Here is a 27,849-nt window from a genome sequence, read left to right on the forward strand (position 1 = left end):
AGGCTTTTCTATTGAGCTCTACTGGAAAGGGCTGACTGGAAATTCTTGTTAATCATCTCTAAGTGCATGGCTGTGCAGTTTTGTATGTCCAGTCTTCATCTGGTTTCTATTATGTCAGTCTGGATGCTTCTTCGATTCCTTGTGGAAGCTAGTCCACCCTGCACTGACTATTCCTCCTGAAGGTCTGTAATTCAGAAGTCCGTTTGGATTCCTATCAAATGTAGACTGGTACTTGGACAGCAATTTTAACTTGTTTCCACAATGTCTCCAACTTGGAACACACTTCTATTTTTAAAAAAACCCAAATATAATTTAGTTATGCAGATGCAGCTGACATTAACTACCCTGCTTAACCCACTAGCTGATTTACAGTTATCTAATTACCCAGCAACACAAATGCTCAAGTGACCAGAAGTAAAGTTCATTGAGTGTTCAAGCTTTGATTATCTATTTTATTTATTTTTCCTTGTAAAATTATCGCTCTGATAGTGAATTCACTCTGATGGTAGCACTGAGCTTCTTTTTGATGGAAAGGTGGTGGGGAGGAAAGTAGAACATGTATTTTTGTAGACACTGGCTTGCTCTGGTAGTCCTTCATTAGTAATCCACCTTAGTCTGTAGGAAACCATTCTGATGGTACTGCTCCTGAAGATACTTGCTGTCATGTACTGTGCAGCTGGCCTTTCAAAATAAAGAAAAAGAGACAGAAAAGCATCCATACATATTGTACAGCTGTGGAAGCAATTCTAAAAGAAGTATTCTCTTGCTTGCTAACTTCAGAGCTGGCTTCTAGGCAAAAGGGATGGGGATTATGGCCCAGGGTATCTGTAGCAGCTTTGCTGAAAGACATGTGAGAGGATGCTGTGTGTACTGAACCAAATCTCTGTCCACTAGGTTTGAGAGCACTGTGCAGGTTGGCAAACTGCAGGACCTTATCAACCGAAGTAAGATGGCGAGGTGTAGAGGACGATTTGTTTGCCCAGTCATTCTGTACAAGGGAAAGGTAAAGCTTCATGGGTTACCTGTCTTAACTTAGAAAATAACCTTTCTCCCTGCCATTCGAACTGTGCAGCCATGTCTTCAGTCAGTTGTCGCCTTTCTGAATGCTGTAAAAATCTGTTCTTAGGTACAAGCAGGCAGCCTGTAGTAGGAGGTAGCATTTGCTGTCTAGGCTGCATAAATCATTTGTGGGGACTTCAGGTTATTTTAACCACCATGTCGTGAGCATTGCAGCAAAGAGCTAACATTTTCTGTGTATGTATGTCCCTTCTGAAGGACCAAAGATAGTTGGTCTTTGAGAGGGGAGAGACAACAGTTGTCACTTCCTGCCCCTTACTTTTCCCGGCGGTGAGCTCCTTTTGAGTAACTTTTCTCCTTAAAGATAGTTTCCCTTGTCTGTTCCCTGGGGATGCAAGATTGCATAAATGGTCTTAGGAATGTGTGGACTTGTCTGCAAGGGGATCTGTAAGAAAGTGAAATTGGTTTCATTTTTATGTGGATTATTTAAACTGTATTGAAGTCCCATAGGAATAGTCTCACTTAGCATTTAAGTAGCTTAATTTGGTTTTCTTAGTTCAATTTAGAAGCGCTATATGAATAGCAAAACCATACCTGTGACAATTTTAATCTAGCTTGACTGAAGCCATCGTGGGATGAACCTGCTGACCTTTTTCTGCAGGAGTGAACTGCCCAGAGTCATACTGGGGCCATTCATAATCTTATCCACAGCAATGTGGAAACAAGGCTCAAGTAGGGTATTAACAGAGCATGGAAGCTGCTAACTTGGCAGGAAATGACTGTGTTAGTGAATTGGAGAACTGGAGATGAAAATGTGATTTAAAAACTAGCTACAGATAAAGGTAATTGGGAGTTTGATGTTTTTGGAGAACTTGATCTGGACCAGGGTTGCAGGGGAGGATGCTGAGGGGCGGTAGCTGTAGGTACCAACCATTTCTAGGTAACATGAGGGAAAATAGGCATGAGACCTGGTAAGGGAAAGACCTGGAGCATGTGTGGTTAATAATAAAATCTTCCTCCAGCATATTTGCAGATCAGCAACACTGGCCGGCTGGGGAGAGCTCTATGGGCGCACTGGCTACAACTATATCTTCTCAGGTGAGTGAGGAGCCGTTTGTTTCTGCCTGGTAAGGCCTGTCAGTGCTGGGACAGTGACCTGCACGTGAGAGCAAGCCTCTCCTGAGAGCCAATGCAAAGCTCTGGCGTGGACCTGCTTGTGTCAGGCCCCACGTAATAGAGCAAAGCCTGAAATCTTGTGTCTGTTTCCAAGACCATAGTACAGGACGGAGTGCTCATAAGAAGCAGTGACAAAAGAATTTGAGGCTGAACAGGGAGTTATGGGAAGCATGTAGGCAAGTAAAGCAGCCCAGAGGATTTTGGGCACTGATTCCCAGACATCAGGGGTGGGAATAATGGAAGAAAGAGGGCGAGAACTTGCTGTTGTTTGACTAATCCTTGGGAATTAAATCCTGCTAATGGTGAGATATACTGGACTCTAGGGAAAGCTCTTCGGGGGGTGTTGAGTGTCTGTAGTGTGGGATCTGAAGCCTGGCTTAAGTAAGCACTGTGTAGCAGTGTTGGGGTGTCCTTCTGGCTGTCAGCAATGGGTTTGACCTGCCTAGGTCCTTTGCAATGACAAGGAAAGAGCAGGCTACATTAGAAAACAGGCTTTTTAGGAAGAGGAAATGTGGGGAACTACTGAGAGCACTCACATGTGGAGAGAGGGTACCAAACCATGACCTTTCTAGGCACGTGCATGTCTTGTCAGTTTGGGGGTTGAGTTGGTTTACACAAGCTTCAGCTCTTAATGCCTTTCTTGCAGGAGGTTCTGATGATGCTTGGGCAGATGCAGAAGACATTTCAGAGGAAGATTCTGCACTTAGGTTTGTATGCATCACTGGGATGGGGAAAAGGGAGTTTGTACCAAAGCTGTCTGGCTCAGCCAATCAGTTCTGCTCTTTCCTAGGCTGGGCTTTGGGTACAGGCTTGAGACCGTCACCAAGCTTGGAGTCTTGCTTTCCTTGCTTTTGAAAGAGTCTGGAATGCTAATAGCTGGCTGAACCCAGTGTAACTGAAGCCTGCTAATCTCTTGCCAGAGGGAAGGGCTGGAGACAAAAATAATATATTGCCATTTAAAAAGGTATTTGAATTACACAGATGCGTTTACTTCATCAAAAAGTACATCTGCAGGCTGAAGAAATTGTTCTGTATATTACATGCTTGTTGCAGGACAATGAGATGTGGGGAGGGACCCTAAGCACAAAGTTTGCAGTATCAGTTTGTTGCAGAGTCTGACTGATCTGTGGAGACAAGGCTTGTGCTGTGCAGCTAGAAGCGGTTTGGGGAAGAGCTGTGGCAGTATTGTGCAAAGAATCAGACTCAGCGTGGTGAGTCTTCCGTGCTCATCTTGCTTTGCCTTGTTCTGTCTTGCAGAAATGCAGACTCCCAGCTGTTTGACAAGGTCAGAGGGCATGACATCAAGCTGCTTCGATACTTGTCAGTCCGATATATCTGTGACCTGATGGTGGAAAACAAGAAGGTGAAGTTTGGCTTGAAGTGAGTCTAGGTTCATTTGTTTTTCTGCAGGCTTTGGATCGCAGCTAGTGTAGCCCTTACATGTGAATTGCTATTGAGTATGCACTCAGCATTCTGGGAGCAGTCCCTGAAGGACATCAGTTAGCTAGTGCTGTAAAAAGAACCACAAGGTTTTAGGCCAGAGAAAGCTGCATCAACGGGCAAGATAGCTGCTTTCATCTGTCTTCTGCAGTCTGAGTAGGTTTTCTCCATAAAGCTTGTGGTGCTGCGACACTCACCCCTTCAGAAAGGGGAAAATAAAGGACCTCTCTGCTTGGGTATAGGAACAAAGGGAGGTGTTTCTCCTGGTATTTCTCTCAGGGAAAAGCTTTAGTGGTTTTGGGCTGTACCCAGTTTATTGGGATGTGTTGAGTAAGTTCTGCCCCACTCACTACTGAGTCAAGTCACTGTGCAGGGAGATGTGAGAGGTAGCTTTTGGGTTGCTAGTATCTCCATGAATAATACTCTACAAATGTCTGATGTTTTCCTCTTCTCCTGTGCAGTGTGACGTCTTCTGAGAAGGTGGACAAAGCTCAACGTTACGCTGATTTCACGCTTCTCTCCATCCCATATCCAGGTACAGGACTGATGTCCAGAGGGACTCCCAAGGGACAGGTGACAATCCGTTTCTGGGGACTGGGAGCTACCTGTGTGTGTGTGTGTGTGTAGTGAAATGACTGTGGCTTGCTGAATATTTCCTGTGCTCCCTCTGGAGAGAAGCTCTTTTAATCAGAGAACAGTGCAACAAATCTGGATGCTCTGGTAATGTGAGTCAGCATTAGGCACTCTTTGAACTAGCAAAATCATTTCTCAGCAGTTCTAATTAGTTCAAGCATGGAGAAAAAGCCCCAGAGGTGGAGCTGGGGTCAAGATGGCCTTTGACACCCCCACAACTCCAAACTACTACTTGGTGCAAGATACATATCTTGCTCTGTGTTATGTAAACCCCTAATTCCTAAGAGTATTTTCTAGTCCTGGTGTTTCAGAGCACCACTGTAAGATATCCTCAGTGCTAGGCAGAGCTGTTAACCTGAGCCTGCAATGTACAACTGATGCAGACCACTCAAGCCTGTTCTCACTGGCTATATTGGTCCCTGTGCCTAGCAACCACTGCTGGGTCACTTGCTGCACTCTTAAAGATGAGCTGAATATTGCTGCCTGCCTGCTGATGTCAGGCTTGGTGATAGGATTGGATGTGAGACTGCTGTGCTTGAAGTCTGTCTGCAAGAAAAAACTTCTTTCTCCCTTGTGCACCAGGAAATGGAGAGGAGGAAAAAAAAAACAAAAACAAAACGCAACAAAACTGTTGTGGATGATCCAAACCCAAACTTCTCCTTGATTGCTAGTTGTTGCCCTTAAATGTATTTTCTTTTTTAAAAAAACGACGTGTATTTCCTTTCATATAGAAACGAATGACAACTCAGAGAAGCTGCATGAAGATTTCTATTAAGTTTGCCATGCAGATTGCCAAGGTGTACAGAAATAAGGGTACTGCTGGTTTCTGTAGCATGTGGCACAGATCTATGTTGCTGCCATATGCCTTGCCACGCCTAGAACATGAGAGAGACAGTGTACACAGGTCTTTTGTAGGATATGTAAAGAACGAGGAAGATAGAAGCTGTAGCGTTGTTACTGTATGGGGATCTGCATACTATATGCAATATCCAGTGATGGTCCTTCCTCTTTTGCCATCTGGGACAGCTGCTTTCTTTTAGCAGCTCTTCAGTGCTACAGTAGAGGTAAACCTTGTAAAACTGGAAATTCTGCCTGCAGATGTTGCCTGATTTCAGCAGTGCTGGTCCATAGGGAAGTGTTGTCATTCTGTTAAATCTAAGACATACACATCTAAGAATGAGCAACCCATCTAGTGATTGGCCAAGTGCCATGATACATTCTTAAACTGATGTTTCCAGGTTTGCATTACAAGATACTCTGTTTTATAATTTGTCTCTAAAGTTACTCTGAGATCCTGTTGCCTTAGGTGAGTGACGCAGTGTCCAGACATAGAATCTTAGCATTGTTTATGTTGGAAAAGACCTTTAAGATCATACAGGCCAACTGTTAACCTCACGCTGCCAAGCCCGCCACTAAACCTTGACCCTAAGTGCCACATCTACATGTCTTTTAAATACCTCCAAGGATGGTGACTCCACCACCTCCCTGGGCAGCCTGTTTCAGTGCTCGACAGCCCTTTCAGTGAAGAAACTTGTCCTGACATCCAACCTAAACCTCCCCTGGCGCAACTTGAGGCCATTTTCTCTTTCCTCTTGTCCTATTGCTTGTTACCTGGGAGAAGAGACCGACCCCAGCCCAGCCTCCTTTCAGGCAGTTGTAGAGAGCATACGTCCCCCCTGAGCCTCTTCTTCTCCAGGCTGAACCACCCCAGCTCCCTCAGCTGCTCCTCATCAGACCTGTGCCCCAGCCCCTTCCCCAGCCCCTGCCCGGCTCTGGACACGCTCCAGCCCCTCAGTGTCTGTCTGGGAGTGAGGGGCCCAAACCTGAACCCAGGGTCCAAGGTGCGGCCACACCAGTGCTGAGCACAGGGGACGGTCACTGCCCTGGCCCTGCTGGCCACACTGTTTCAGGTACAAGCCAGGATGCTGTTGGCCTTCTTGGCCACCTGGGCACACTGCTGGGTCACGTTCAGCTGCTGTCAACCAGCACCCCCAGGTCCTTTCCCACCAGGCACCTTCCCAGCCTCTTCCCCAAGCCTGCAGCGCTGCGTGGGGTTGGTGTGACCCAAGGGCAGGACCCGGCACTCAGCCTTGCTGAGCCTCACACAATTGGCCGCAGCCCATCAGCCCAGCCTGCCCGGACCCCTCTGCAGAGCCTCCTGCCCTCAGGCAGAGCAACACTCCCACCCAACTTGGCATTGTCTTCAGTCTTACTGAGGGTGCATTCAACCCCCTCATCCAGATCCTTGATGAAGATACTGAACAGAACTGAGCCCAGGGGAACACCCCTGTGCCTGGCTGCCAGCTGGATTTAATTCCATTCACAACTACTCTTGGGGCTCAGCTATTCAGCCAGCGTTTTACCCAGTGAAATGACTGTCTAGGGTGAAAGACTTGGGTTAAAGTGGGGTATCTGTAGAAACTTTTGTGTTCTGCAGTGCAGAAAAACCCTCTTTTCCATTTGACTGGTAGTTGGCATTTGTAGATGCCTCTACTTACTGCCATAATCCCCCCATTCTTTGCTTTAAGCTGTTCTTTAATTGGAGTTAAATCTCAACTGACAGATTGCTTCCTGACTCTGTTTTTGAGGGCTAGTGCTGTCCTTCCACAAAGATTCTGTTGGTTTTTTTTTTTTATTTTGCCGTTGGTGTTACTTGTGACTTGCAGGGTAGGAATCATTGCCTGTGCTCGGTGCCTGGCACAGGCATGTCGTGGTAACGTGGGCGCTGTGGCACCGCTGGGACACACACGGTACATCGGGAGAGGTGTTTTGTGTAGCCTGCAGGCAGCCGCAGTGCTAATGGTGCTGCTCAGCTGTGACTAAGTGACTGCAGTTTGCAGCAGAGACTTCAAATCGTTGTTTTGAGAAGAACAGAGCCAAAGGATGAACTTGAGGAGGGGATGGCTTGGGCGAAACCTTGGAAGTGGTTATGTACCTGTTTCCTTCAAACAGGGCGATTCACATGTTTGAAAGAGGAGACTTAAATGTGAGAGAAATCACAGCCATGTCTGACAGAGCCCTTTCTTGTTACCTGCAGCAGATGCCCTGTGAAAGTTGGCTTTCCCCAGGGCTCCGCCAACACCTCCTTTTGCTGGTTGCTTCTCACACAGCATGACAGGCTGATGCCTTAGATCTGTGCAAAAGCCAGTGGCCCTGGAAAGCGTAGCTCCTTGGTGAAACCTCTTGTTTGGGAAAGAATGAAATCAGTGCCTCAAACTCCACGTTTGCTGCATGTTTGGAGTTTGCCCTTTGCTGTGTGAGCGTGTTCACTGCCGAGTGCTCTGGGTTGTTGCTGCTGGGAGGCTGTGCTGCACCCTATACTGATGATCACTGCTCTTTTCTTCCTGCAGGCAGTAGTTTTGATTGGTCTTGTGTTCTGGAGCCTGGGGCTGCCAGCACTTCCAGTCCCACAAGGCACTTCAGTTGTTAGATATCAGTTAGCTGAACAGTTGCTCATGGTCTTTTTTTCTTGCAGGCTGTGAATTTTTTAAGGACTACAAAGACCGGGATTATACAGCTGAAGGTCTTATATTTAACTGGAAACAGGTATATGGGTATTGCGACATGGAGAGCTGTGGGCTGTACCGGGCTTAAGTCTTGCCTCAGAGTTCCTGAGTGATGGTATATATGCCGTGCTTATTTCTGATCACAAGGAGGAAACCAACAGGACAAACAAAACAGATAGTGAATGTACTAAATTATTCATTGTAAAATTCCTATGTAAAATAAGTGAATTGTTATCCTGAAGTCCAGGATGCTTGACCTCTCATGGGCGGTATGGGTTGCTCCTGGGTTTGAATTTGGTGTCTTATTGACAGCCTCTGTTCTCAGGTCTGTCTTCATATTCTGTGTCCTGCTGAGGAAGATGATTGAGTGGAGCAGCCCTACAGGAATTCAGAAACTAATGTGATTTGTCCCTGACTTTCACCGCTGGGAGCACAGAAAAGCTCCGCTTATCCACTAGTCCTTCTAAGAGGCTATGAGTTAATTCTTAGCACTTTTTTGCATCCAAAGATGCTTTGCTGAGATGTTTTCTTCTAGGTGCACCATTTGGCATTTGTTGTTTTGTTTTTTCTGGAACTCGCTGCCTTCAAGTCATGGCTTTTCTCTGACCAGTTGTGTTTGGGTTTTTTGCAGGATTACGTAGATGCTCCATTAAGTATCCCAGTCTCTCTGACCCAATCTCTGAATATTGATTGGAGTGAGTACCAGGTGAGCAAAGCAGGTGTCTCTGTGGGAGATCAGAGACTCACTCAGGAAGCATCAGTAAAGATTTGAAGTCTGACTTGCTCCTGTTGCCATAATCTGGCTCACTTCATACCATCCCAGCGGGAGCAAGACTGATTACTTGACTGTTCAGAATGGCAGTGGAAATCCTCTACCCAAAAGCTCTGTGGCTTGGTGTGTCCCGAGGCAGCTGACTGTAATGTCAAATCTTTTTCTGTAGCTTGCATAAAGCTTGCAATCCACTGGGGAGATACGTCACTAACAGGGGTAAGGAGCATGCCAGGAAAGGGAAAGCAGGATTACTCGTTGGCAATCTTAGCTCGGCACATGCTTGCAGTGGGCAGGCTTCCTTGGCTGCGGAGAGTCCTGAGAGAGGTCAGCTTACCTTATGTGAGCAGTAGGCCAGTGACTAGCCACCTTTTTCATGGGCATGCAGGGTGCCTGTCCTGTGGGAGAAGAGTAGAAAATCATAACTGACCGTGGCGTGTCTCCATTCCTTATTATTGTGACAGCATCGCAAATGATAATTGGATTCTTACGTTTTCCCAAGCTTCAAGGTTTACTTTTGTCTGTTCATACCAGGGAGCATCCCCTTACACTGCTGATTAGTGTGCTCCATTTCACACATTGGTGGACGTACCAATCCCCCCAGGTTTTGTGGTGATTGACTGCTGGAGCGTGTTGTGCTTCTGTGCTCTGTGGCTGGAAGCACTACAGAACAAGCAGAGCTCCCTGTGCTGGGCCGGTGTGGGTCAGTCAGTGACATAAATAATGTTTAAGTGCCAGCGTAAGCAGAATTGCAGAAAAGTAGCTTGCAGTGTTGAAACAGAACTAATGGGACCACAGCGTGTTTATGGCTAGAACCTTGTTCACTAGAATACTGAGCAGCCAGTATTTTAAAAAGGATATTAAAAATGGAGGAGGATGTAATAAATAGATGCAGAAATGATCTGAGGACTGGAGAAGGTGCTTCACTTAAAGCTGAAGTTCTCAATCTGTTTAGCTAATCACAAAGGTGATGGAGGGTTGACTTGATTAGTGTATAAGTACGTTTTCAGGGATAAGATACTAATTCTAAAGCACTCTTCAATCTGGGGAAGAAAAGCTGCACAGGAACCAATATCTGCAGTCTGAAATCAGACCTTCAAATAAGGAAAAGCATTCTTGTGTATTACTTTTGAGGATGATCTATTGGAACATGCTGCCAAAGGAGCAGTGAGCTGTCACCCCTGGCTGAGACGTTTCACTGGGCAGAGATATTGCCAAGCACAAGCTTCAGGCTGTATTTGGGGCAACTGAACAAAACTTCCTGGTTTCTGCTATAGAAAGATCAGACTGGATGATGAGATAATGCCTCTGGCATAAGCACAAGATTGGGTTGAATTGGGCAGATAAAAGACTTTGGAAGTATGGGGTTTTCTGCCCCAGGCTGAGCGTGTTCCTCGTTCCCCTACTCTTTTGTTGCTGTGCAGGCTTCATGGCAGAGCAATATGTTCTTTGACTGACAGTAGTCTTAAGCGTGGTTACACACACGATGCGCACACATGCAAACACACAGCAAGTGTTCTATTGCTGGGGGTCAGATGTTACTTATACCGCTAACACTGTCACAATGAAACATGTTTCCCTCTCCTTGCCTTTTCCTTGCTAATGCGATCCTATTTTCCTGAAGCTAGTTCTGCCTCTGATCAGACCACTGAAATTCCCTGCGTCTTCTCATGACACAGTGGTTAAGAGTGGCATGCTTGAGCTTGTCCTGATGTTTTTCACCTGCATCTCTTGTAGTGCTGGAGGTCTCTGAGTTCAGAGCCCTTCTGTGGTGCTGCTGCTACTTGGGCGTTACTGCACAAGTCCAGTGCCTGTCTGGAGCAGCTGGGAGTGGGTCAGCCCTCTGCAGGCAGCCTGCTGGGGCCGTTTGCAAGGGCCGTAGAGTTTTGAGCAAAATGCTTGGGTTGTGGGAACGAGCTGCTGACTTTGGCCTACTCACCCCATCGTGCTACTTGCGTCACATACGCAACTGTAACATGGCTGCTGAGCCCGTTGGTGAGGTGCACGTGTGCAGGGGGCTGCAGAGCAGGGTCAGCACTCCGCAGGTGTTTGCTGGCTCATGTTAGTCTCTGAGCATGGGCTGCTTGGAGCTTTGGGGCTGTTGGCAAGCAGGTTCTGTGCCAGCCAAGCAGACAGCAGAGATGTCCTTTTTTCTTTTTTTTTTTTTTCCTTTTTTTCTTTTTTTTTTTTTTCCCCACCTGGTCTCTTGTCCCAGCGTGCCTTTTGCAGAGGATGGGGGGATTGATTAGAACACCAAGGGGAAGGTCTGTCTCTCCGAGGAATGGCTGTGGGATTATTTCTGCTTTGATGGGGTTCTGGATAGAGAAGCCAAGAGCGTGGCAGGTTCTGAACTGCCAAACACCCTTTTGTTGTGGGCAGACCCTTACCATCAACATTTCCCTTTCTGCAGAGCTGGGACCTCGTACAACAGACACAGAACTACCTAAAGCTGCTGATCTCCATCATCAATAGTGATGGTAAGGTAAACTCCTTGCTCCCAGCAGTCTAACCGGAGCAGTTGCTGTCTCTGGAAGAACAGCTGATGATATTAGTGCCACTGTGGATCAGTTCCCAATACAGAAGAGATACTTTATAGAGAGCTTCACTTCTCTCCCTTCAAAACAGGGTGATGATCCTAGCATCTCAAGGCTCCAGCTCCCTTAGAAAGGGTCTTGCTGGTTCCTTGAAAACTCTCTCCTCCCAAGGATGGAGGGATATCTGAAAACTTTACCTAATGTTTTGCTACTTCAGAGCTGAAGAAAAGAAACATTTTTTCCTCTGCTTGTTGACTCCAGCTCTTATTTTGCTCGACACCTGTGTTTTGTCCCGCCAACTCAGGGTCTCATTAGGTGCCTACTTAAGAGCCCTTTCCATCCTCTGTCACCACAGCCACCCCAGCTCTTTGAAGGGTAGATATTGCCCTGTGTTGGCATCCCACTCCCTTTGGGCACTGTGACTTTGTACCTAGCACCGTTGGACAGATGGAGCTGTGGCTGGCTCCGCCAGCATGGCCAACAATAGACTCCTGCAGCAGCTGTGTTGGGACACACTGCAAATTTTGTGGAGAGCCCAGGATTTGTGCCCTGTGTGTGGCTCCGCTCAATGTATATCGGTAGGAAGGCTGGTGAGACTGAAAAAGTGGTGAGTTGGAGCAGGTTTCTCTCTGATGTGGGGATACATTGTGATGGTGAGTTGCAGCTGCGTAGGTGTATGTTCTGCGCAGCAAAGTGATGTTCATACCTAGTGACTTCGTGTCCTGAGCAGCTGTCAGAACCAGTACAGCACATCAGCTGGGGCTGCTGACAACCCAGGACACTCTGAGCAATTTGTTGGCTGCCATATGAAAGACAAAATGTTCTGGCTTGGTGGCTGAGCTCTGTGCTTGAGCCTGGGCTGTGGGGATGGAGGGTAGCTTGTCTCTACAGATTTGCCATAAAGAAAAGTTGTTGCTCTTGTTGCACAATCCGTTTTTTTTCTTCTTCCTACCTCTGGAAAAGATGACAGCGGGCTCCTGGTGCACTGTATATCCGGCTGGGATCGAACTCCGCTTTTCATCTCCTTATTGCGCCTCTCCTTATGGGCTGTGAGTACCTAGCTGACCTGCTCTGCTCCTGGGGGTGATTGCTTGGAGGGTGACTGTGTCACCAGGAGGTGGTGGTAGAACAGTTAATGTTCCTTTTGACTGTCTTGGCTTCAGAGAGGTGTGGTTTGGCTTTGATGTGGAGCCCAACATGCTGTCCTGCCATCAGACACAATATCACAGGCAGGTAGAGCAAGCTGGGCATCTTGGATCAGCATGACAGTGTTCAGTAGATTGTGAATTCCCATGTGCCCAGGGCTGCTGCCTGAAGGTTGTTCTCATTTGCTTTGCAGGATGGGCTGATCCACACGTCGCTGGAGCCATCTGAGATTCTTTACCTGACAGTGGCCTATGACTGGTTTCTCTTTGGGTAGGTACATTAAGTTTTACTCGCACAGATATCCCTGCATAGCAGGCTAGAAGCCTTCAGGCCTCATCTTTGGTGTTTGCTCACAACCAAAGGTGGGTGTTGGGGCAATTCCCAATGAGCTGTGACAAGAGAGGCTGATGCTTTTGGTTGTTTTGTTTTTTTTACCTGGAGGCTCAGGCATCTGGCGGTTCTTGACAGCTTGTGCTTTTCTGCTGATTCTGGCTTCCTGCGTCTGACTGAGCTTTCCCTTGCTCTCTTTTCCAGGCACATGTTAGTCGATCGACTCAGTAAAGGAGAAGAGGTGAGTGTCTGGTGGGGGCAGTGGATGAGCACTGCTTTTTGTTCTCAAGGTACTTGTTTATGGTAGCAGCATTCACTGCCTGCTTCTGGTAATATCAGTGGTCTGGCTGGGCTCTAAAAAGATTGTTCAGGTGCTGGAAAGATGAGGCAGGAGCCTATCCCATCACTTCCTGATGCATAAGGTATGTAGGAATGCTTTTCTCTCAGTCTGCAGTTTGGTTGGTGGGTGTTAGTCCTGCCGGTTCCCCTGCGGTGCCATTAGTGTTCAGGCCCCTGGTGAAAGGGTGCTAGGACTTGCTGTTCAGCTCAGCAATGAGAAGGGATGCTTAAGGCATGTGACTCCTGGGAGCTTGTAAATAAAGTTGTGTAGTCTGGCGTGCTTGTCCTGAGTGCCAGCCCTCCTGCCTGGATGCTGCAGCTGCATGTGGTTTGCATGTCATCGTAGGCTCATGGAGCAGCTTGTGCTGGCTCCAGTGTGTGTATTTGGCGGGGTGTATCTGTGGGTACACAGGTGGGTCTGGGAGGCAGTTAAAATTAGTGCAACTAATTCTCTTCGAAACTTTTACTGTTTAATAGCAAAAAAATGATTGCTCTGACTGTAGATGCAGTTCACTGTAATACGATTTTTTGATATAAATAGAGAGGTGGGGAGTATGTCTAAGCCTTTTGTTAATCCCCTGCTCCTCAGACTCTCACTTCACTAGGGGATCCCCTGCCTCTGAGCAGCAGAGCCAGGACCCTGGCCTATTTTCCATCTTCCAGGGGTCCAGGACCCCTGTGTTGGTATTGTTATTCCCATTCATTCCTTTCCCAGAGCTCTGCTGGCCCTAGCCCGGCAGCTCTGCTCTGCTCTGCCGCCTGCTTGGCCCAGGGCAGAGTTGGCAGCTGCAACAGGAGAGGGGTGCATGGCTGCCTCTAGCACTCCCTGCTCCCTGTGGCAGGAGGAGAAGGGCTCAGCTCTGCGCGGGTAGATGGGGTGGCAGAGGCACCGCGGAGCGAATACCACAGAGCAGACATGCGTGGCAGGGCACGAGCTTGGGACCACAGATGCTCCGGGAACCGCATGCTTCCAGGTGTGATACAGCTGTGGTGCGGAGGTGGAGCATGCAGCTCTAACCCCGCTAGTCCTGCTGGGCTTGCTGCTTACCTGGGTGTGTAAGCAGAGGATGGGGGCCATCTCTTTTCCATTCTGCACTGATGGCATAAGTACCTGCCGTGTGCTTGCGGCATGTATGCGAGGCATTGATAGGGGATTTGTCATACACCTTCCTTTCTGGGCCTCCCCGTGGCAGGGAGAACAGAGGGTCGGTTTGTGTAAGAGAAGGCCCAGGATGGGATGGTGGCAGCCTGTGGCTGGTAGCTGCAGATTTCTTGCTATCTCCTCGTCAGCACCTCCCCGTGAAGATAAGAGGCTGCATGGAGCCTCGGGTTCATTCCTGAACCACTCTTCTCTCTCCCTTTGCTCAGATTTTCTTTTTCTGCTTCAATTTTCTGAAGCACATCACCTCTGAGGAGTTCTCTGCTGTGAAGTCGCAGAGGTAAGGAGCCTGTGCCTGCTGCTGCATGGGCTGCAGAGCCAGGGAGCTTGTTAGTGCTGTTTCTTTGGGGAGATGGAAACCCTGGTGTCCTGGCCCAGTTTTCTTTAATTTATTCTGCACTCTGAAGGCTGCAAAATGGGGACGAGGCTTGTGAGGTGCCACGTCGTGCTCTGAAAAAACTGTCCATGCTGAAATGTGCTCTCTGCTTAATGACTGTCCGTGGCTGCTTTAGCACGGATGAACCCAGAGATATGTGCTCTGGCTGAAGCAGGCTGTGCAGCAAGCTCCTTCAGGCACTGCTGGGGGGAGCGGGGTGGCTGTTTTTCAACAGACCGCTAAACGTTAACCCCTTCCTCTTTCAGGAGGGGCAGAAAGAAATAAAGCCCACCCTGGAGACTGAATAAGCACATCTGCCTGCAGCCTGTTGCCACCCTCTCAAAGCACAGGGGATATGGGCTGGGACTGTTAGGAGAGTCAGATACTGCGCACCGGCCCCATCCCCTCCCTCTGCCCCTGCACAGCTAACTCCTCACTGCTCTGATACTGCTGGGTACTACAGAGATCTGGCTATGGCCACCCTCCACGCAGCGCTGAAGCGTGGTTGAGGTAACTTTGTCTTTCCTTCCCCAGAAGGAAGAGTTTGCCACCTGGCTTCACCCTGGAAGAGATCTGCATGCTCAGTGAGTGCTGCTGCCAGGCATCGGTGTCCCTGGGTGCTGGTAATGGTCGATCACCCCGGGGGGCTTGGGTTTCCAGCCTCAAGGTGACTACAAATGGCTGTGCTTCCCTTGGGGCCTCACAAGAACCAGCCCCAGGGCACGGGGGAAGTGTATTGCTTAAAGGGAGAGAAGGTGAGCAAGACCAAGCTGGTCTCCAGGTAGCTGTGTTTTCTTTTCTCTAGAACAGAGAGATCGAGGCAGCACCACAAGTCTGAGCAGTGACTTCTCCCTGGGGATGGAAAGCTCCCCTGGAGCAGCTGGGAGCTTCACCTATGAAGCAGTGGAGCTGATGCCAGCAGGAGCACAGGCTCAAGCAGCATGGTGAGGAGATAACCACTCAGTGGGGCTGCAGAGCAAAAGGTGCAGGTTCTGAGCACGGTAGAAAATATACTTCTGAAGTCCCTCACCCTCCAGGTCTGCTCTCTGTGACATGGGTTTGTTAGAGGGGAGGGAGGAATTTGGCTGTCAGAGGCTTTGCTGCAACTTGTGCTACAAGAGCTGCACCAGAAGTTGGAGACCACCCCATGTTCAAGACTGTCAGGCTTCTGCAGGGATGCTCCTGAAGCTTGTCCCCTGATGAGGGTAAAGCAGCTTTATTTCATTTTCACCACTTTCACTGTTAAACTTCATCCAGAAAGGATTTCATTACTTTTAAAAGATGGTTCCGAACTACCCGGAAAATAACATTTGGCAGCAGCCTCCCCCGGGGAAAGACAGAGACAGTTTAGCTGCCCTAAAATGAAATCTAATCAGTTTCTGGAAGAGATTATACAGGGGAATATCTGCAGTTCGTGGTAAGTGGGCTGGGTGGCCAAGAATCCCCTCTAAAGTTTAGCCCTTCTAACAGCACCAGGTGTGTGAGCTGAAAGCAGGTTGCTGCCTGCAGCACTGCTTAGAGATGCTTCTGGGGGGGGAATATGAAAGTCTTGGTGCTCCCAGTTGATAGAGGGTGACATAGGAGTCACCTGAGGATGCAGGTAGCTGTCTGGAAGCAGGGACTGGGGCAGGTATCTGGTGACTCTGCTGCTCTGGGACGGGCGTTGTGCTTGCTTGTGGAGTTTCTGGTGCTGTTCGGGGATTTCAGAACCTTGCTGTAGGGTTGCCCCTCTCAGTTTAATTTTTCTCTCCTCTCCCTCAGCACATGTGAAGATGCTATTTTATATTGCAATTATTTTAAATTAAAACTGGGTTGTGCTGGAGGCAGTTGAAAGTCCTTTGGGACTGAGCCTGCAGCCATGCTAGTGGCAGCAGCCTTTCCAAAGCACATTGCGATTCAATTTATAAAACGCTGAGAAGAGGGGAAGAGAGAATCTTCCTGCAGAATCACAAAATGGAGACGGGGAGTCCTAAACTGCATTTGCCAAGTGAGCGGCACAGAGTCCTCTTTAACACACAGAGCCTTCCTATCCACAGCAGAGTGACTGCAGCAAGTAGAGAATAACTTTCCACTTGCCTGGCTGCAGGGTAGTAAACTGGAAGCATTTGTGTTGCTCTGCAGCACAAAACCTACACACGATTTTCACAAGATGTGAAGTGACCGGAGCATGCTGGAAAAGATCTGCTGCACTTGTGTATATCACAGCTTGGTTTTGTGATGTGTTTTCTAACTCTGGTTTGCTTTCATTCGTGTTGGAGACGTGGGGCTGTACTGGGGCTAGCTGCTGCTACCACAGGGATGCTTTGGGCCCGTGCTGTGGGTGTGAGCTTGGGGAAGGGAAGGCTGTGAGCCTTGCAAGAGGACTGGTCATGGATGTCTTGCTGGAGGTTGTTGAGACTGTTGTGGAGAACAGGTAGGGCTTGATACAAGCTGGGTGAGCTGGGCTGTGCATAGTGTGACAGGGGAGAGGAGGGGATGTGCTTCATTGTGTTGTCCTGAAAACAGGTAGCCTCAAGGTCTCCTTGCAAGGAGAGGCATTGGGTTTTCAGTTGTACAAGCCTTTTTCTGCAGGCTGTGCTTGGAGATGTTGGCAGCTATAATAACATGAGATGAATAATGCTTGGGAGAGGCTGTGGTGTGATGTTTGAGGGTGGACACACTTCAAGAAATGGAGAGGATATCATGCTTTCCACTGTACAATGAGCCTGTCTTTAGCTGCAGTAGCTGACAGTGCTCAAGATCTCAAAGCTCAAAGAGATGCCCTTCCAGATTTCAGGAAGAACAGCATCTTTTCTCCTTGAGTATGTTTGCTTTAGACTTCTCCTTTTTACTTGTGTATATAGGGACATCCTTGCCCAATTCACTGTGGTTTTGGAAGGGGAGAAATTCTTGGGACTCTTCCAGGAGAAAAAAAAAATTACATCAAAAACACTGATGTAAGAAAGAAAATCTTCTGAACATGGAGCAGCAGTGATATGAATTAGTCCCAGATACGTGTGCCTGTTTGGCATGTAGCTGGCTCGTACTGCAAGTTAAGGCCTGATGCAGCAATGGACAGTGAATCATGCCCAAGTCTGAATATGCTGGCTAGAAAAGCAGCTAGAGCAGTTCTGGGCTGTCAGCACAGACAGGGAGAGGACTGAAGTGCACCTACATCTGGAGTGACTGTCAGCTCTGAGCACGTGGTCAGAAGTGTGGTCAGTGATGCCTGAAGAGAATCACTAAAAGCGAAAATAACACCAGAGGTGTGGGGAAAATAACGCTGGTGCTGTCTCCCTGTTACCCTCATCAATGTGCACGAACGCCCACCTGGGTTGAGCTCCTCGGCTGATAGCGCTCTGTAGTTAGAGCAGATTGAAATGATCTTTCCCTGCTGGGAGGCCCCTTGCTTGAGGCATTTTTACAGCTAGACTAAACAAAGCAATCGCTGTATTCGCGTGGGCCGATGCATTCTCCTGTCTCTGATTTCCAGGTAACGTGGATGTGATCTATAAAAGAATGGGCTAAGATGGGTTGAGCTCAGTGTACCCCTGTCACTGAGCGGTTACCGTGACTCATGGTTCCTTTGGAGGGAGGAGGGCAGGTTCTGTGGGAACAGGAGCTTGTAGCTGCTGGGGTAAAATCCAGCCTGTTGTGGAAAGGCTTCCTAGTTGGAGTATGTGGGAAAGCCAGCTTTCTCACCCGAGTCCTCCATCCCACAGGAGGAAGAGCTGTGCATCGTCACCGCAAGCCGTGCTCTGGAGCAGGGCACAGCAGTCTGAAGACAGGCTGCCTTCTGCCGGGATGGTCGAAGTCAAGTCCTCCAGCTCCTCTTCATCAACCCATTCTGATAACTTCCTGAGGATTGGAAGCAGCCCACTGGAAGTGCCCAGATCCAGGTGAGATGGGATGGAGTACAGCATTTCTCAGCAAAATGAGTGTCTCGTTAAGGGAGTGCAGGGCTGCACTTGTGTGGCTCTAAGAACCCTGAAGCATACGCGTATCTACAAACAAGCTTCAGGAAGCCTGTTCCTCTCTTAGCCTGAGCTTGTGTGAAATGCTGGCCATTAAACACAGAAACTCCCGCCTCAGCCCATTTAGAGGAGTGAGGAACTGTGCTGATAACAGCTAGGCGTCTGTTCTTCCTGCCCTCAGTGCATGCTTCAACTCCTGAGCTCTGGCATCTCTGCATCCTGCATGCTTGGAGCTCACAGCGCTTCCTCTGTTAAAGGCGTCCACAGGGGTTTGAAATGGCTGTGTTGTGCGAGGGAGGAAGCCTTTCAAACCGAGCAGAACTCACTCCGCATCTTTCCTCTCCCCCTTTCCGCCTTGCTGACCTTCCTGACACTGCAGGTTGGAAAAAAATCTGGGTGCTGGTGGCAAGCAGAGGTAGAATCTGCCGGGAGCAAGCTGCGAGCACTGTGCCGGCACAAAGGATTTCACCTGGAAAGCTGTGTGTTCCCACTGGGGAATGGGGATCCTGGACCTGATCCTAATCTCATGCCGTAACAAAGGATATTCTGGCACCCTTCTGGAGTCTGATGCTGTGGTAGGGCAAAGTCGAGTGGTGAGCTAGGCTAGGGAAGAAAGAACAGAGCCTGTGGAGCAGACACCGTGTGTTTAGGCCGACAGCGGATAAAGAGGCTCTTGATAAGAGGTTGCTGTTAACAGCATCAAATGCTTGTGTAGTCTCTGCAGGTTTTCCAGTGAGTCTTTTTCTAGTGATTCCCTTCAGAAACAGCCACCAGCCAAATTTTAGTACTCTCTCATCACGTGGAAAATAAAATTACAAACAAGTAAAGCACTGAAAATATATCAGACTTTCTTACCAAGTGCCTTGATTCCGGAGAAAAATCACCATCTGGCAGTTTTCATAAATAATGCTACTGTTCTCCCCAGGGAAAAGAGATCAATGGAATGGTTTTGAGTTGTTGCTGGGACCTACCTCCACGTTCTCTGTAAAATGAAACAAATCTCCCAAGAAGAAAATACTGGGAAGAGAACAGCTTGCCTTGGGGGCTGCTTTTGTTCATGACGGTAGTGCCGCAGTTCCTGTGTGTGGTCTCACGCCATTCCCAAGACCTGACAGGCTGCTTAGCGCTGGGCTGGTGGTGAGCTTGCAGCAGTGCTGTGGAAGAAGCGGTTTATAATGCTTCAGCCAGACTCTGCTCTGCGAGAGTGAAGAGGAGAAACGGAGTAAGCATTGAAGGGGCTGAGCACCCAGTCCCTGGGGTTTATGTGCCAGGGGCTTGGAGCTGCTAAAGCCAGCAGGTTTTGTCTGGCTGTGTCTGGATTAGGTGTCTGTAAGCTTTTGGATGGTTAGTGCCCGTTGGTGTCAGGTGTTCAGAAGCAGCATCTCCAGGGCTTGAGGCAGCAGGCAAGCAGGGTGGGGGAACTTGTTACTTCCGGGCCAGAGTCCCTAGGGGTGGCTTGTCCCTAGGGGTGGCTTTTCCCTATGCCCCATAAATATTCCTGAGAAGGAGTTGCAGTAAGAGGTAAACATTCTGTGAAATCCACTGTAAACATTTTTCTGACCTTTATGATAGCTCCTACTGTGGAACAAAGCCATCATAACCCTTCAATGCAGCAAGGTTGCACCAGTTCACTCCCAATCCCTGCTGACTTTTGTGGACAAGGCAGTGTGAAGGGCTCAGCTAGAAAAAAATACATGATGGGATAATAAGGGATAAAAGGGGAGCAAACACCACACACAGCCTGGAACCAAGCGGACAGGAGAAGGGAATCAGTTGTGAAGCCAAAGTGGTGAAATTGGCTGCATGCAAAGATGGTTAGCCTGCTACAGTTATGCTGGGTGGAGACTGTACACCTGCATGCTCTCCATCCCTGGTATCAGCTGGGTTTGCCCTCTCCTCTCAGTGTGCAGGCTGGAGGAAATAAGCCTAGAGACCCTGCAGGGGTGGGTGGAATTGTCAAGGCAATGGCTGAACTAAGATTCTCTTCCAAACCAAGTTGTCTGACACATTCATGCTCCTTCGCCTCCTAGTCCATGGCCAGATCAGTCAGTCTGTGCCCTGCCTGCCTTCCCCGGGGTAGTGCTGCTAACAGCTCTGCTAGCTGAGGGCTTGAGCAGCGTGTTGCCTTGTCAGACGCTGACATGACTTGCACTTTTGGGGGCCTGAACATGGTATGTTTTCTCCCAAGAGAGGGGTTATGTCACCACTTGGCTTTGGTCTCCCTGCTTGGACTATGTTAATCTGCATTTGTCTGGTGAGCTCTATGCAGGTAATGGATATCACAGTACCTTCAGCCACCGTTTTCCATCCTGAAAAGGATGGATCCCATCGGGTGGAGAAAGAGGAGTGTATCTGTGATGGAAGGAAAAGGTAAATTCTTTCCCTTCACCCCAGAAAAGTGGTGGGACTAGGATGGAAAGACTGGAGCACAGAGACTGATCAGGATGCCAAAAATAACTTTATCTCTACAGTGCTGCTGGCAGGGTTAACAGCCAAGGCTCCTAAGATGAAGAAACTATTGTACTTGACTTCCTAATCCTCTGGTGGTGTGGCCATAGCAACAAAACACTTAACCACTGCAGCAGCAGTTGAGGAAAAATGGTTGCTTGTAAAATGCCAGCAGGCAACCTTAAGGTAGTTCACGTAAACAGCCCAGTCTGGGTGCTGGCAGGCAAGGGAACGTGAAGGCAAGCCAGCAAAGAGAGATGAGCAGAGCCTGGGAGGAGAACTGTGATGTCCCAAAGGAAGGAGTCACAAATGCGGAGTCAGCTGGTGGGAGCCAAGCCCCTCTCCTGACCAGGCCATGTCAGCAGTCCGGTGCTGACAGTGCCTCACCAGCTGGTCTTCTGAGTCCTGCTCTGATCCAGAGGTCCTGGGTATCCGTAAATCCCAGGATGGTTCTTGTTAGGCAAAGCAGAACAAAGGCAAATTCTTAGCTTACCCCAATGCGATGGTAAGATCACATCTGCTGAGGGCAAACATGCATGAAGATACTGCATAGCCTATTTACAGAGTAGGACAAGGTGCTGATTGTTCTACAAGCAGAGTCCGAGTATGGCAGACAGCGTGCATTGAATCGAGCTCCCTGCGTGCAAGTGGGTAGCGGCTTGCAAACCATGTTCTGTGTTTGCATTTGACACTAACAGTCTAAGCATCCCACGACACTGCAGGAAACCCCTGTATCTGTGTCAGGGATTTAGCGTGTGTGTACGTAGCGCTAATGTGGATTAGCAGTTGGATAATCTTTGGTTGAATGTGCTTTTGCTAAGTCAATTAAACAAAACCCAAAGTACTGTGATCTGGAGAGTTGAGGTCTTCAGGAGTTAAATTGTGGACGATCTGCTTTGATCAACAGCCACACAGACCTCTTACTTAAAGGGCTGCAGACTGTTCAGCTGTGGGTCTGGGGGGAGTGCAGTGAGCACAGAGAGGGACAGAGAAGCTGCCGTCCCTTGGCTTTGGGTGTTGTGTTGATCATGCTAAAACTGCAAGCACACTGTGTCTTGCTCTTACAGCCACCTGGCTTGGAAGCTGTAACTGCAATTTGACAGCTTGGGATAGTGACCACAGCGGGACAGGAATTGTTTACAGGAATGTTTTCTGGAATTATTGCACAACTGTGCCACAAAATGGGCTTGCCGGCTGGCACATGACTGCTGCAATCAGAAATAGTTGTGCTCGCAGAGGACTGGCTGCTCAGGCTGTTACGGCACTAACACAGCCTGTAGAGAGCTGTCTGGGATTCAGCCAGGGCTCTCAGCACAGCTTTCTGCCAGCTCCTCCTTGCCAACATTTCCCACGCAAAGGTGGGAAGGGCTGCCCTTTACTCCAGGTTGCCACAGTCTGCCTGTGCACACAGTACCTACTTAACGCTTCGATTTGAGGCACAGAGCATATGCTGGCAAATGAGCTGCTTCCCAAATAGTCCTAGGTGTGTAGAAATATGGCAGGTGAGCGGGGGCAGCACAGGGCAGGATGAGAGCCTAGCTGTCGGCGCTTGGCACTCATCTCAGTTACATATTAAGAAAGGGAAGGATCCCTGACTGTTGCTCTGCCTCCGGTATTGGCTCTCCTCTGGTAGGCGCGTGTCCATGTGCTCTGAAATACTCTATCTTGTGCAGCATGTTGCATGGGAAGCGCTGACCTAATTAAAAGGAACCGTTCCAGGCTAGGAGTTGCCAGTTTATGGCCTGCTAGAGGTCCTTCCTTGTGTGAAGGAACAGCTTGCAGCTCATCTCTGTTTTGCTAATCTAATTTTGTTAATCTTGCACTTTTGAGGGAGTTTCTTCCCACTCATGGACCTGAAGAGGTGGGTGTGTGAAGCTCACTTTCATTCTCTTTCTGTCTGCTATTAGATGTCTGTGGCAGAGACAGCGACTTGAAGGCTTGCTGTATCTCATCTCCCCTAACCATGTCAGCTTTGCTGTAGTTGTCCGGCTGCTTCCCAAGACCTTCCACACTGCCCTCACAGCTAGCCAGCCTCTGGCATGGCTGTAATGTGTTCCAAATGTGTTGTTCTTAAAGGCTTGGGGACTGGTCCTGGTGTCCCAGCAGCCTGTCTTGCTCTGGGGGCCTCGCTGAAGCCCTTTTTCGGCCTCTGCAGCAAGACTTTACAAGGAGCCTTCAGGGACAGAAATAACAGGAAGACTTTCGCCTCTAGCATTGATGAGATTGTGCTGGGATACGTTTCCCCTAGAGATCTGGTTTTGGTCTCAAGCCAAGTTCAGCTTTTAAGAAGCTCTGCTGTCCTTGCAGTGCAAATGCAAGGTTTCCCATGCCGTGCCTTCCCCACCTGTCTTGCCCAGCCTTGGCCTCTGCTGTCTCTTGAGGTTTTTCAAGATGTTTGTTGGTTGTGACACTGCCTCAGGAGCCTCCCTTGAGGAGGTATTGGGGATAGAGGGGAAAGTCTGCCACGATCTCTTAGCTCTGCTGGCTAGGCTCAGATATATAAGCCAGGAGAGAGATGACCTGGACTCGCTGCAGAGTCAATCAGCTTATTCAATTAATCAACAAGTGTTTATTCTGCTGCCTGGAGGTGAGACACAGAATTGGCTGCCTTGAACTCCTAGACTCCTGTGCTGTTAGGGTAGATGTAACTTGAGTAAGTGCACAGCTGCTTGGCAGGGCCAGGGACCCCAGGAAGGCTTAGAGGGCTAGGAAGCCGCCAGGAGTGGCTCCTTGTGGAAAGTACACGATGCTTTTATCAGCCTGTTCAAGAAAGGATTCAAGAGGTGACTTGAGAGATCTCCAAGAGGTGGTATAAGATCTAAGTCTGATCTTAGCTGACAACCATGGAAGGTGACAAGCAACTGGAAGCTGAGGCCGCACACCCAAAGCAGGAAAATTTTCTGCTCATCTTCAGCACAGACTTACAGACCAGTGTGATTGATGATACCAGGCACGGGGACCTTTTTACTGTCCCTGGGGCCCTGGATCATGTCTTACTCCTTTGCTTGGCGTGGCATGGGCACAGTCTTCTAGGCAGGCTCCTGACAGTACTCTCCCTTTGCAAGAACTGCAGAGCTCTGCTCTGTTCTCTTCACCTGGAGATCCTGCTGTGGCCCAATCTCTCCTCCGCCATCCAGTCTTGCCCTCTTCAAAACCTTTGTTTCTGCCTGGCCCCAAACCTATCCTCTGTTCAGCAGCTCATTACTTTTTTGACATAATCATGCCCCTGTCTACTTCCAGCCCAAGTCCATTGCCTGCAGACCTCCTTACTGCTTTAGCTGAAATAAATTCTTGTCACTGTGTGTGATACTGCTATTTTTCCAGTCTGGCTGTGCTGTACTGTCAGGAGGTGACATCCTCCTCTTCCCTCTGCACTGAAGCAGTGTTCCTCTATGCTTCTCCCTGGCTTTCTGCACTCTTCCTACTGTGCTTCCAGCATGGCACCGTGCTCTAGGCCCAAATGCTCTCCTTCACACTGACTTCCTCAGCTTTATCTTCCCAAGGCAGGGAGAGGAGTAGATGTCACTGAACAGCTGCTCCCTTTCCCTTACGAATTCCTTACATCCCAGGGAAGGTTATCCCTGTCTGATCTTCAAAAGGTCTTCCCAAGAGTATACACTGCAGTCTTGCTTTCAATGAAATACTCTTGTCCTTGCTGCAGCATTGCGTGCTCTAGGAAAAACACCTTTTTGCAAGAAGGGGTTCTCCCATTATTCTGAACCTCACTCCTCAGTTCGTTGAGCAGCCAAAGAACAAGAGCTGTGCAAGGCAGTTGAAGCTCTGCTCTTCCTATTTTCTGCTGTGGTGCCCTTCCAGAGCCTGAACTTCCAGACAGCAGTGTTACCCCCAAGTTACAGGAGCATCATCACTGTGATGGGAAGCTGACAGGCAAGGAGCTGTGTGACTTCCCCTTCTCTGCTTCGGCAGCCAGCTCAGGACCACATTTCAAACATCTCAAACTTGGCCATATCGATCAGACTAGTTAAATAGCAGGCTTGGAATTAGATCGAGATTGCAAATAGGTTTCCTGCTGTGCCTCTTGCCCTACCCTTGCCTTCCAGTCTTGCTGAGGTCCTTCTTGCTGTGGGAGATCCTGTCTTTCTAGCTGTTCTCCTGGTCTCTTGGGGAGCAGCTGCAGTGCGCCACTGCTATTCTTAGCTGTGAAGACAGCGTGCAAGTACCTGGCCCAGCAGAGCTGGAGCTGGTGCACTGCTATCTGCCCAGCAGTTCTCAGATAAATTATCTAGAAGATCTTGATGGTGTGTAATTGAGTAGCTCTGCCACAGGCTGTGCTTCCAGCTATGTATGCTCTGCTGTGCAAGCAGGGCACAGTAATTGCTTGCTCCCCAGAAGCCAAGAGCTCTGGGTTAGTCTCAAGTGATTGTGCCCTCTTCTCTGAGATTTTGGAGGGACTCCTCAGATTCACTTACCAGATTTCATGCTTCCTCCTTTCCTGGCAGGAGGTTGCATACATCAAAGAATTACCCTCCCTTGACTATTTTTCCTATCCTCGATATTTTGCCACCTGGTTTCTGGCACAGTCCATTCTTCTAGCACAGGAATGAAAAGATCTTCAGATGCTGGGTGGTGGTGGGGATGCCCTGGGGACATCTTGAGCAGTGACTGGCTCTGTTCAGGTCTGGTGTTAATGCCTCTGAGTGATCTGCTTTCTAGCGGCTGCCGAACCAAGGATCTCTAAGTCTTTCTCAGCACTAACCAAGTCACAACCTTGATTCTCCATCAGGCCTTGCCACTGCCCTGGGATGTGCTGACAGCTACAACAAGCAACAGGGGAGTGCCCCCTGTACAGCACAGCAGCCACATCTGTGAGGGATTCAGGGCAGGACCTGCTGTTGCATCTTGCTGATGGGTTTCACAGTTCTGCATGGCCATCTGCTTCTTGCTGGCTCTGTCCTGTCCAGCTCCCGGTGTGCTCCTGCTGCTTTGTCAGCCCCAGCCAGCTTGGCTCTCACCTCGCTTTCAAAGGAAAGGCTTGGCCAGAGGCCCAGCCAGAGCTGCATGTTGCACCCTGGTCCCTGAGTGTCAAAGCTGCTGGCACAGGCGCTGCTGGCAGGCAGCCCGACAGGTCCCTGGCACCAGCGTTAGTGAAAGGCATGTGGCTGAATGACCTGACTGATTGCGCCGTCTCCCTCTCTCTCTGCCCCAGATCGGCGGACCATTCTCTGCCCGGATCTTCCGTTTCCACAGACTTTGGCAGCTGGCAGATGGTGACAGGGTGTGGCAGTATTCGGGAGCAGGCAATCCTGAGCGCAGACGCCTCTCTCCCTTGCAGCTTCCCGGATGAGTTCCCTTGCACTTGCCTGTAAGTGTCTCAAATGCAGGATCTCTCCTTGGGTCTCTCAGCTGGCTGCGAGTGCTGGAACTTTATCACCCTGACACTTCCGAAGAGGCCTGGGAGCCCATAACAGACTGTCCCGTCTTCCCTGCCTTGATGCTTTCCATCCACAAATTCAGTCACTGAGCACTCTTTGCTTGTGCTGAACTCGGAAAGAAACCCACCTTTTCTCTGCCTCATTACGGGAGGATGCTTTGCCTTCTGCAGGAAGAAGAGGCTTTCCTCCCCTGAAGATGCTGAATTTGGGCATAATTGAGTGCACTTGAGGATGCATGCTTGTAAGGACAGGACTGGTTACCCAGATTTTTTTGCTTTTGGATCTTGCTCATCTCCATCTCCCCGCTGGGGACAGATCCTTGCTGCAACAGGAGAGGGGCTTTCCTTCTGTAACCCAAATTTTGTCTGACCACACTCAGCATCATCTGCAGGTGCTGTGTCTGGCCAGTGCAGAGCAGCAGAGACCCTGCAGCCTGCCACATCTTGTCATATAAAATGGCTGGGAGGCAAATGTTCCTCCCCAGATAGAAAGCCACCTCTGAGGAAGCTTGAAAGACAGGAGATGCACTTTAATTGCTGTTAGAGGAGAACCTTGGCTTGTGCCTTCAGGCTGCAAGCTCTCAATCAAGAAACTGAAATGGCAGATCAGAGGCTGCCGCTAGCTAGCTGTGCTGGAGTTGTGCTGCCAAACGCTTGCAGTCTCTTACCGAGATCTGAGTACGTGCTTTGGAGGCAGAGGGCAAGTGACATGAAAACCAACATCTCCTGTGAGACAGGCTAGCTGCCCTGGCTCACCTTCTCATGTGGCTGTGTGCTGGGCCACTGAGCAGAGCAGCTGCCCCAAGTTACAAAGCTGCAAGACCCATGAATTGGCAGATGAAAAAATCATGAGAGGTGTTGGACGTGGCTTGGCCAGGATTTGCTTCCTCCTTTCATAAGGATGGCTGATCTGCTCCTGCAGTTGTTTGGAGATGGGTGAGGGAGCAGAAGGGACTGAAGAATGGGCATCTGAATTGGTGACTGCTTTACTGTACCCTGAACCTGGCTGCGCTTGGTGACTGCTGATCCCCAGCAAGTTGTTGCTGCCCTTGGAGTTGGATCCAATGTCAGAATAGGGAATTCAGTAGAGAAGTGTGAATTGAAGTTGAGCTCTGAACCTGCCTGTGCTTAGACCATAGGCTCGTGTGGTTTGGAGGCCAGCTGCTTGGGACAGCCTGCTTCAAAGGGAGGGGAACAGCATCAGTGCTGCTCCCTTGGCTGTGCGGCAGATGCTGCAAGTGCTTTGCCCTGTTCAGCTCTTCACTAGAGCTGTGGGATGCTCAGATGCTGGGACCAGGCGCTGTGTGGAAGAAGGGGTGAAGAGATCCCAAGGATGTTGTATTGACCTTAACCCAGGGCCTCCACTCTGTCTCTGCTCTTAGCTCTGTTTGCTCAGGAGCCCATTGTGGGTTTATCCCAGTTTTTTGCAGGCCAGCACAGTATGAATTTTTTGAAAATCAAATTCCATTTAAGTTCCCACTTTACATCTCAGCTGGCAGCAGTTCGATGAAGGTATGCTTTTCACAGCCTACTTCTTGTGCTTGTGTGGGGCTTGTCAGGGCTTACTTTGAGCTGGGGCTTTGACAGCCTCCTCTCATCCTGCACCCCAAGCTGCAGACAAGCGGGCAGGC

At 49.2% G+C, this 27,849-nt stretch overlaps 1 protein-coding gene across 3 annotated transcripts in view; it reads left to right on the top strand.

Moving 5' to 3' along the window:
* Nucleotides 1-27,849, top strand: part of MTMR14 (myotubularin related protein 14) — a 34,352-nt gene that overhangs the window by 4,603 nt on the left and 1,900 nt on the right. For 2 of the 3 annotated variants that reach the window (XM_080385652.1, XM_080385654.1), the window contains 16 exons: nt 895-1,003; nt 2,040-2,115; nt 2,840-2,900; nt 3,451-3,573; nt 4,095-4,168; nt 7,742-7,812; nt 8,404-8,478; nt 10,952-11,018; nt 12,039-12,124; nt 12,415-12,491; nt 12,756-12,792; nt 14,259-14,329; nt 14,960-15,009; nt 15,231-15,369; nt 18,127-18,303; nt 25,994-26,149. In XM_080385652.1, coding sequence (XP_080241778.1) covers nt 895-1,003; nt 2,040-2,115; nt 2,840-2,900; nt 3,451-3,573; nt 4,095-4,168; nt 7,742-7,812; nt 8,404-8,478; nt 10,952-11,018; nt 12,039-12,124; nt 12,415-12,491; nt 12,756-12,792; nt 14,259-14,329; nt 14,960-15,009; nt 15,231-15,369; nt 18,127-18,303; nt 25,994-26,149 — 1,449 coding nt within the window. The remainder of the gene's footprint in view (nt 1-894; nt 1,004-2,039; nt 2,116-2,839; nt 2,901-3,450; nt 3,574-4,094; nt 4,169-7,741; nt 7,813-8,403; nt 8,479-10,951; nt 11,019-12,038; nt 12,125-12,414; nt 12,492-12,755; nt 12,793-14,258; nt 14,330-14,959; nt 15,010-15,230; nt 15,370-18,126; nt 18,304-25,993; nt 26,150-27,849) is intronic. The other variant, XM_080385653.1, reaches the window with a different exon arrangement.

This window comes from Falco punctatus, assembly GCF_963210335.1.
Source record: "Falco punctatus genome assembly, chromosome: 4".
Lineage (NCBI taxonomy): Eukaryota > Metazoa > Chordata > Aves > Falconiformes > Falconidae > Falco > Falco punctatus.